General features: G+C 39.3%; 1 protein-coding gene across 1 annotated transcript in view; it reads left to right on the top strand.

Moving 5' to 3' along the window:
• Positions 1-39: 39 nt before the first annotated feature.
• Positions 40-10,504, top strand: part of mtrex (Mtr4 exosome RNA helicase) — a 20,331-nt gene continuing 9,866 nt past the window's right edge. The window contains exons 1-14 of the mRNA XM_034896574.1: positions 40-222; positions 553-693; positions 1,162-1,228; positions 1,643-1,705; positions 1,819-1,931; positions 2,656-2,830; positions 2,967-3,057; positions 3,909-4,033; positions 4,200-4,298; positions 4,470-4,587; positions 4,683-4,814; positions 8,239-8,318; positions 8,766-8,876; positions 9,606-9,707. Coding sequence (XP_034752465.1) covers positions 122-222; positions 553-693; positions 1,162-1,228; positions 1,643-1,705; positions 1,819-1,931; positions 2,656-2,830; positions 2,967-3,057; positions 3,909-4,033; positions 4,200-4,298; positions 4,470-4,587; positions 4,683-4,814; positions 8,239-8,318; positions 8,766-8,876; positions 9,606-9,707 — 1,518 coding nt within the window. The 5' untranslated portion in view covers positions 40-121. The remainder of the gene's footprint in view (positions 223-552; positions 694-1,161; positions 1,229-1,642; positions 1,706-1,818; positions 1,932-2,655; positions 2,831-2,966; positions 3,058-3,908; positions 4,034-4,199; positions 4,299-4,469; positions 4,588-4,682; positions 4,815-8,238; positions 8,319-8,765; positions 8,877-9,605; positions 9,708-10,504) is intronic.

Below are 10,504 nucleotides of genomic sequence, written 5' to 3'. Positions count from 1 at the left end.
TATTTCTCTCCGTCTTCATGTTGGGTTTGGTGACTTTTGGACAACCCAGTTGCCGTACCGGAAGTTATACCGGAGAGATACAACCTCGTGTTGTATTGTGGGAAGTGTGCCCCTAATAATCATGGCAGACGCTTTTGGAGACGGTTTGTTCAGCGTGTTTGACGAAGAACAACAAACTACCACAAGCAAAAATATACCTGCTTCCCTGACACCAGAAATAGGGTAATGCTTTTTTTTTGCATAGTAATTTGGTCTTTAAAATTTGGATGTTAGCTAGGTTATTCAGGTTAAACTTCACATCATGTCTGCTAGCGTTGTTACCTCGTTAATGGAACATAAAAAACACCTGGCTGTGCTAATAAACGTAACTGCATTTGTTTTTGTCTTGTTATATAATGTTGAGTTATTGTTTGTCAGTCCAAAGTTACAAGAGTCTCTTGTTGGCTAGCTACTCCCTCCTGTCTATGTGGCTTGCTAAACGGTTCATGTGTAACGTTACAAGCTCAGCTAACAACAGTTGTGTGTCCTGTATGTTTTGCTTCTATTTCCCAGGAAAGTTATATCTAAAAATGGCACCGACAAAGATGCTGGTCCATCTGCCGCAGTCAAGAGAGAGGCAGACAGTGACGGTGGAGAGGAGATGGTGTTTGGGAAGAAACCTCGACATGAGACAGTCTCTGCTAATGACCTAAAGTAAGACGAGTTAGCTCCATCTTAACACTGTGTGTCTAAACAGGATGCTTTGGTGCTATTATATCTATAACTGATGGAGAATAACCGAGTACAGTCACTTAAGTAGAATTTTGAGGTACTTTACTTATTAGTCTAGTATTTCCATATTATGCTACTTTATACTTCTATGTTACTACATTATATAAAAAGAGAAATTATTAGTAGTTTTGAAGCTCTAAAGTATGTGTAGATGCTATAATTTTACTTAAGTAAAATTTGAATGTGGGATTTTGATTTACAACAGAGTATAAAGGACGTGAGTACTTCCTCAACCACTGAAACTTTAACAGTCTAATAAACCAGCCCTAAAAAGGGCCTCACTGAGATTATAACGGTTGTTCGTTGTTTTTTTAGGTTAAAATACTGGCTTGAGATGCTACAGAATATGTTTTAAAATTGCTTTAGATAACAGGCGTTTTTTTGCTTTAGTCTTGCAGAATTTATGCCCCAAGTGAAGGTGGAGCAAGTCGACACTGTGGAAGGATGCTCACACGAGGTAAGAAGCAAATTGACAGATGGATAACAAGAAAAGGAAAAAGCAGTAAGTTGGAGAACAGATTTAATGTGCCTTCACATTTTTGTTGTTGTATCTATATGAGGATGGTTTTATCTAATGTAAGGCAACCTTGCCTCTCCTGAAAGACGCCATCAAATAAAATGTATTATTAATTTCTGGAACTCTACTCAAAGGATGAACATCATTCTTCATATTTCTTTATTTGTTTTGGTGACTGTGGTGGAAAGCACTGTGTGCTATCACCCTAAATTGGCTTTAGATCTGCCTATTGCAAAAACCATAGCATATGATTCACACAATTTTTATTATAAAGATATATCAGTTTCTTTTTGTGGTAATTTGTTGTTAAACGTCCAAACCCTGATTGTTGAAGAATTTGTCTTTCCCTCACAGGTGGCTCTTCCTATGAGTGATGATTACAAGCCCCTAAAACCACGAGTGGGGAAAGCAGCCAAGGTATAATGTGCCTTTAAACCAGGTCTTCTAATTAATTTAGTTTTCTTCGGTGTAGAATGTTATCCAATAACACTACAATTACTATGTTACTATGGATTTGACTTGTCTTGCAGGAGTACCCTTTTGTTCTTGACCCGTTCCAGCGTGAGGCCATCTTATGTATCGACAACAACGAGTCTGTGCTTGTCTCTGCTCACACCTCTGCTGGCAAGACTGTCTGTGCAGAGTGAGTATCTTCAAAAGTTGGTTTCAAAAATGAATTTCTTACTGTACTGTTAGGTAGGCTTTGTCTGGAGGTCTTCATCCTGTACACAGCAGATAAATGACATTGACACATGTCAAGGCACCTGTATAATCACTGTTTTTACTCAAAGGTGTAAGATGGAATTGAGTTAGCTGGACTCTAAAGTGCTTTAAAGTTGAAAATTTTGAGAAAGTTTTCACAATAAAAGGAAAAAGTAGTTCAGTTAAATGTACGCATGTACTGTTACAAGGGGTTTGGGATATATAATGATGTTGGAAACGTGATGTGATATAACTATTAAGTTAAGGAGCACCTTTAGGCGACATAATACCCTATTCAAAAAAGGGAAAAAAAAATATGACTGTCACAAAAAGAGAGCAAATGGATATTTTTAATTCTTCCACCTATGATCTCATGCACGTTTAAACAACTACTGCTGCTTTATTAAATGTACTTGTTTTGGTCAACATTTGTATTTAGCTATTAGGGATTGAGTTGGTCCCCTGCTGTTTTAGAAACCTGTGCTCCCAAACAAATCTCTAAAATTGCAAGTGTGGAATGCATTTTTCTTGGTGGCAAAAGGCTAAGGTTGATAGCAATCATAATGATCTTTTAGGTGAAACATTGGTTTAAAATTTTAGATTTACGTTCACTTGCGTTTTCTTTACTATGGTCATGTTGATCAATTGGTTATGTCTTCTTGTAGATATGCCATTGCACTGGCCCTTAGAGAAAAGCAGAGAGTGATCTTCACCAGCCCCATCAAAGCCCTCTCCAACCAGAAGTACAGAGAGATGTACGAAGAGTTCCAGGATGTGGGACTGATGACTGGTGACGTCACCATAAACCCCACTGCATCCTGCCTTGTCATGACAACAGAGGTAAGATATATGAAAAATGGGTTAATATTGGATTTGTCAAATAGTAAATAGAAAGTATGCTGCAGGTTCAGTATGGAGCTGGAGCAGAAGCAGCATTTAGAGGTCGTTCTGACACGATAAATTGCATTTCTCCTAGATCCTGAGGAGCATGCTCTACAGAGGCTCTGAGATCATGAGGGAAGTGGCGTGGGTCGTCTTTGACGAGATCCATTACATGAGAGATGCAGGTGAGTGCAGAATAAAAAACGACAAAGACACTGTTGACTAACTGTCCTTCCGTGTGGTTTGGATCATTGGGCCTCATGCAAGACCCAGTCACATGAGCAGATTTATTCTTAGGAGGCACATAAGATAATTTAAGATATTTTGTTGCATTCATCAATAATGTCTTTAAACTTCTTGGGTACAAACTAAATTCATGAGTGGTCCTGAGTGTTGTACAAGTCATGCACAGATAGTATGCCTTTTCTCCAATGGACAAGGAATTGCTGATATAATGGCACATTCTATTGGCATATTTCAGCACAGAAAGTTCTACCGTTGAGTAGTTGTTAGGAAACAACATTTATAACAGTTATTTTTAGCTGGTTTCTGTCCCAGCACAGCTCTGCTCTGATGACACATTGTTGGCAGCTGTATTATTCAGGGAGGCAAACTCGACATGCCCCTAGACCCCCTTAGGCGGTTCACATCTTTGTCACCCCTGTTAAAATATTCTATATCCTCGGATCTTTCAATACGACTTCTAATGCTGCTAAATGTCTGCTGTCTATTGTTTTAGGAATAGAAGCAATGTAGTGTGAAATTCTTCCTTTTTAATTTTTGGTATCATTTTAGTAGATGAAACTTGCCCACAAACTAAGTAGTAAATATGGAAATTTTAGGCCCAGTGATTTGCTAATGTTCAAATCTCATTAACGCACTTCTCGTGAACAAGTGGCATTCATCAGGTTGGAACGAGCAATTTAAAGTTTGCTTGGTTAAGAAAGTTTTGTACAAGTAAACCGCAAAGGTTTCGGGTAAGTACACAAACAGGTTTCTGCTTGTAACAAATCCTTCTGCTTTCTGGACATTTCAGAGCGTGGTGTGGTATGGGAGGAGACCATCATTCTTCTTCCTGACAATGTGCATTACGTCTTCCTGTCAGCCACCATCCCCAATGCCAGGCAGTTTGCTGAGTGGATTTGTCACCTACATAAGCAGGTGGAATATTATACTGGCATATATTGTAATGATAAGGGTTACTCTACCTCCTCCTGTATGTAATATAAGAAGGTGATACTTTTCTGTCTATATGTAAGGGTCAGGATTGGACCTGTCTTTTTCTATTGTGTTAATTAATGAAGTGTTTCTGTCATTTCTCCTCTAGCCATGCCATGTAGTCTACACAGACTACCGTCCCACTCCACTGCAACACTACATCTTCCCATCAGGGGGCGATGGACTCCACCTAGTTGTTGATGAGAATGTAAGGACACCTACAAACTGAATTATGAAGGAGAGTCGGCTAATTAATCCTATACAAGTCAGACTAGACACAGATAGGATGTGTCGGCTCCCACATTAGCTTATCTGTCTCCTAATTTTGGAAGAAACCTTTGGATAATACATAATGTCTGGCTGTTTTGCTTTTCTTCAGGGAGACTTCAGAGAGGATAATTTCAACACGGCTATGCAGGTGCTGAGAGATGCAGGGGATTCAGGGGGCAGTGGAGGGGGCAAGTGGGACCCGAGAGGACGGAAAGGAGGCACTAGAGGTGTGTGTGTGTCTGTCTCTCTGTGTGTGTGTGTGTGTGTGTGTGTTTGTGTTTGTGTTAAATTTCATTTATACTCGCATGTTGGATTTCCTTAGGTCCATCCAGCGTGTTCAAGATTGTAAAGATGATCATGGAGAGGAACTTCCAGCCTGTTATCATTTTCAGTTTCAGCAAGAAAGAATGTGAGGCCTACGCTCTACAGGTAGCCAAACTGGACTTTAACAGAGGTATGTGTATTTATGCTGCCAATTCAGCAGGGCTGTCAAAATTGTCAAAAAATTACGTTTGAATATTCCTTCTAAAAAAAGTACTTAAACATATTTGAATATCTATTTTTGCACACCATGGTCACAAGAGGGATAACCAATACAAAGGGAGACATAACTTTAATAGGTACATTTATTTGAACAAAAACGTGCATTTTAAAAGATCTACATACCCACACATCACAAATAAACATATATGAAATAACGTCCTATATCGTTAAACTTGATTTAAAGACTGTAAACCCTTATGATTCCCTAGAGCGTGCAGGAGACAAGACATGACTCAGATTACACCACGGCCATGTTCAGTTCATGATTTGGTCATAAACAACCAAGTCTCCTGCTGTTCCTGCGATTTTGGCATCGGCCCCTACCTATCACTCTAAACCTACGCTGGGCCTGTCACCATAGAGATTTACAACATGAGTGGTTGTTAAGCAAGTCAAGAATGACTTAGCACGTTGTAATACTTCTGCAAGTACTTTTTTAGTTTTAAGTATATACAACAGTCCTAGTAGTTTTGTGACATGTGTACAGTTCAAGGGTTATGTCAAACCCTTGAACAGCAGATTAATGGTAGGTTACTTGTTTTTGGCATAAGATCATAACCATTTTCTTCTTTTGGTTAAACTGAGTCAGGGCATATTGCACGTCAAGCTGATTTAAGCATAATGTAGATCAACAATTTTTGTGTTTACAAGGCACTGATTTGACTGATAATGTGAAAATATTTTCCAGTTGTGACAATGCACAGGAGTTTTCAGTTGTGTTGACAATCTTGATTTGTAGTCCACTAACTTCATGGACTTACGTTTCATATTCTAATTATATTTTCTAGAGCTGCAACAATAAGTCGATCAATCATTTAGTTAAATCAGCAACTATTTTCTTAATCCAATAAATGTTTGACATTTTTTAAGAGACAAAAAGACATTTCACACCCTGGGTTTAGGGATATAATAATCCTAGCTGTTTATTCGCCAGTAGTAAGTCATCAAATGTCAGCTTGACCTTATGTACCTCTTATAAGCTAAATTGACTGTTCAGATATAAAGTAACACTATCAGCACATTTAACAATGATTATGTTCATGGTTAGATTCAGAGTTGGTGAGAATAATGTCTTTGCACTCTAAAATGGCAAAGCAAATACATTTTATGACAAATTGCTGTGAGCATTAGGTAGGGGGTTGGAATTGGGCAAGCAGAACCGCTCACCAAAATGCTAAATTGTTGGCAGGTGGAAGCTGAGTGAATCCTCCCCACTGCGTGAGTGTCATGAATGTAACTTATTGTGGCTGCACAGCTGGTGCTGTTGTTTGGTCCAGTGAAAAGTGAAGTTGCTTCATGAGGACAAATCTCTGTACGATGGGAGACAATCCAGCAGTAGGTTGAGCTTGGCTCATATCCACCGACTTCAGCCTTTTTCTGTGAAATAAAACAGGCTTATGAAGTCTTACTTGGGAAACATTTTCCTCCCTCAGCTTGGTTTCAAAATTATCAGGTTTATTTAATGCTGAGCTCTTCCAACACTGAAAGCCTTTTATTTACATATTATTTATATAACATATTCACTTGATTGGGGAACATTGTTCAAATTAGATTTGTGGAGTGAATTTTTCTATCGATATGATTAGTAGTCTTTTTTTAATGGTTGAAATTGTAACATAACCATTTAGAGTTTTTTTCTTTGTCATTTACAAACTCATAGGGACCACTTCTCTCTAGTGAAGAGCACTTGCATTGGTGTATCTGATCTAGGCGGGCCAGAGGTGAGCAGTTTAAACTACCAGTGAGCTCCGCTGGTAGCTAAGCTTATGGATATGTCACCAAGTGCATTGTTGTGATTGGTCGTAGTGTTATCCAATTGCATGCAGTGAGATTTTCAAAGGCACGCTTGGTGCCGCCCCACGAGATGGGCGACTTTCATTACTTAATGCCAGACCCTTAATCTTTCGGATTTGGGTCTGGATTTCGAGGGTACTATATTGTCTCCAAACCCCAATAAACATGAACATTCTAGAAACCAAACTGTCCTAGTGACAAATGCTGGTTCAACTGGTACAGTCAAATTATTTTAGTCTGGTAAATGTGATCAGTGATCCCGGAAATCGGCCCAACCCAGTAAACTGATCTTCATGTGTAAAACTTCTCACCAGATTGCCGTGACGTTTTCTATGAATAGAAGTATCTTTATGTTTTTGAGAACCTTTTGTTCTTTCTTTTACCACCATCACCAGGACAATTTTTCTAGTTGTACAGAAGAAACATCAGTGAATGATTGCCATGACATTTTCTGAGTACAATCACGCTCCTTATAGGTTGGACACTACCTTTTGGATGTTTTCTGATGTTCCCTTTGGTCCCACCCTCGGGGCAAACTTGAATCTTCTGGCTTGCTTATTGAATGGCACTAGAGTGTGTGTTAGTGTGTTTTGCAGCCTCTAGGGGCCGCACGTGGAGCTTTATCAGACTCGTAGCCCTTAAAACGTCTGAATGAAAACCCTGCTCCCTCTGTGGATTATAATGCAACTGTTTTTATATCAGGCTGTTTTACTGGAGCCATGGATTTAGCTTGGGCTTACCTTGCTTTTGACGTTTGCCCCAGTGTGTTTTTGTCTGTGGTATTTCTTTGTGTGTAAACCACTATAATAAGTCCTGTTGACACAGAAGTAATTTGACTTTAAAAATAAATGCTGGGCCATCATACTTTGGGGAAGCTTCCGACTAACACAGGCTCATAAGACAAAGGGTTCCAAGAAGGGTTTAATAAATAAAGACCTGTGACTAAGTTTCCACATGGATGCATATCCAAGGAGATAGCCAACCAGCCACAGTAAACAGCATCATGTGATTAGATTTATAATAAGACACTGGTGGTGGTACATTCATATACAACAGATTACAATAATAAAATGTTTCTTTTACATGTGGCAGCATTCACTCACTTTACAGACATTGATTGTTTTTGTAATAAAACCTCAGTCTTCATTTGAACAAAATAAATATTTGTAGATGTTTTGTAAAAACTGAATAAGAAATTTTACAAAACGTTAATTAGAGAAACTGTTTTGTTGAAACATATGGCTGCAAAATCTGAGTTGACTTAACACAGACTTGAAGCATTTGTTTGCTTAATCCCTGGGTGGTTAAACTTTCCCTGCAACAAATTCTCTCAAAACATCTCTCCCCGTTATTCCACATTAACCACACACACACCAAGAGGAATTATGTTTGAAACAACATTTCCCCCCGCGCATGTGCGTAATTAGTAGTAATTGTGACACACAGCAGGTTCAGTATGTAAGACATGGCTGTGTGCTAATATTAAGAACGCTTTCTGAAGAGATATGTCAAGACATTAAGAAATGCATTGTTTGTTCCAGATGATGAGAAACGTCTGGTGGAGGAAGTCTTCAACAACGCAGTGGACTGTCTTTCTGACGAAGACAAGAAACTCCCTCAGGTGAGGAGTACTGAACTCTCACTTTTCCCCTCAACTTCTGAACAGTTTTTTTAATAACCATCCACGTTGCTCTTACTCCTGACCTTAAGAATAATTTTCTGCTAAAAGAAGACAGTTAAACTGCCTTAATGTAAATAGCTGCACATATAATGTCAACATGGGCTTAAACACTGTGCTCCTTTTTTTTCTACCATGCTGAGCTGAGTCACATTATAAAAACCAGCCGGTTGAGGTAACAGTTAGTGGGTAGACCGCTACAGCAAGAGCAACAGCAAGGCCAACCAAACATCACACTGCTCCACTATGAGGGTTATATGCTTTTTCATTCTCTGTTTCATTGCTGTTGATGGGTTTGCTCCTATAAGCCAGCTGGTGAATTTGTCACTAAACCTTTTGATAAACAAACACAACGCTAATCAGCCTATCAACGGTCTTTGCATTCTTAAGGTGGAGCATGTGCTGCCGTTGTTGAAGAGGGGGATAGGAATCCATCACGGAGGCCTGCTGCCGATCCTGAAAGAGACCATAGAGATCCTTTTCTCTGAAGGCCTGATCAAGGTACGCCTGTCTCTGCATCAAGAAGCTCATCAAAACACATTTAAACAAATATGATTCATCCCTCAGCAGAATTACTTGATTTGTGAGGATGACCAAGGAATGTTTACCTTACTTTATCACAAAGGTAGTTTTTGTAATGCTTGAATTTAAACAATGTGTACATGCATAATAAAAAAGTAAGCTTTAATGGTAAGAATTGATATAAAACTCAAAAATAAATTTGTCAATGTTTTTACCACTGTTAGCGTTGTGCAGCAGTGTTTTTGGTTTTTTAACTTGTATTCCACTGATCAACTGTCAATGGCAGTAACACGCCAACCCTCGCAGCAATGTGCCAACAACAGGCAGGGAAGAAGACCGCTAGAAAGCAAACATGGATCTAAACAATGCAACTTATAAAATGATTTAAAATTAGAATCTTCAAGCACACACACATAGTGGAGCAGGAGCATGTAGCATTTTGATTAAAAGCCTTTAATAGCTAAATGGCCTGTTTATCCTCAGAAGCTTGTAGCTAGGTGTAAGGGTCTGAATTTGGACTTTAGAAATCCCCTTTGCAGATGTTTTATGAAGAACAAAACACATTCAACATGTTATTAGATACACCAAGTCTTTTGGTAAGAAACACTGAATGCAAACATAAAATTTGTTTGTTTACAAGAAAACTGCCCGGGACACCTTTTTAAGATGAATTCATGAAGTCCTCATAATGCTGTCTTTTTGTTTCAGGCCCTGTTTGCTACAGAGACATTTGCCATGGGCATCAACATGCCGGCTCGCACTGTGCTCTTCACCAGCGCACGTAAATTTGATGGCAAGAATCACCGCTTTGTAAGAGCACACTCAACGCACACAGTTAATGTCACATAAGTCAATAAAGATATCTTGTCAAGAGAAAATTCTCACATGAAGTTTTTGGGGGATTTTTTTACATGCAGCATCCTAACAACAAAGTTATGTTGTGGAGCTGTAATTTCCATAGATGTGGTTTTGGCACACATAAGTGGAGAGAGGAGCCCAAAAAGTGTAGTTTATGTAAACCAGGTATCCACCATTAAAAAAAAGTTGTTCTGCCTTTTGAGGGGAGCTGCAAAGCTAATCTCCTTTTTACTGTGGTCTTCAATGAGTAGCCACTAGAATAGTAAGACTTCATAAACTGTGCTATCTCTTTACAACAACTGCTCTAGCCTGTGTTGAGTTGTCACACAACACAGTGTGTGTAGCTTGCACTGCCACGTAGTGTGTGTGTGTGTGTGTGTGTGTGTGTGTGTGTGTGTGTGTGTGTGTGTGTGTGTGTGTGTGTGTGTGTGTGTGTGTGTGTGTGTGTGTGTGTGTGTGTGTGTGTGTGTGTGTGTGTGTGTGTGTGTGTGTGTGTGTGTGTGTGTGTGTGTGTGGTCTCTTAGAGGCACCCTTCATCCTCAATCCATACACATGAATTTCCAGCTTGCATACACAAAAGTTTGAAGAGAATGTGAGAGAGAAGGAAACTGCTCTCCAAGAGGTTCATCAGGAACATCTGGTGCCTCTGATGTTGCCAAAGCTCCACGCAGGCACTCACACATTCGATTACACATGGGTCTCATTCCTGAAACGCAAATCAAGAGCCGATCCCATTACATCAGAAAATT

The sequence above is a fragment of the Etheostoma cragini genome, chromosome 16 (assembly GCF_013103735.1).
Source record: "Etheostoma cragini isolate CJK2018 chromosome 16, CSU_Ecrag_1.0, whole genome shotgun sequence".
In the NCBI taxonomy this organism is placed as follows: Eukaryota; Metazoa; Chordata; class Actinopteri; order Perciformes; family Percidae; genus Etheostoma; species Etheostoma cragini.
This window is presented reverse-complemented; position numbering and strand designations above follow the sequence as displayed.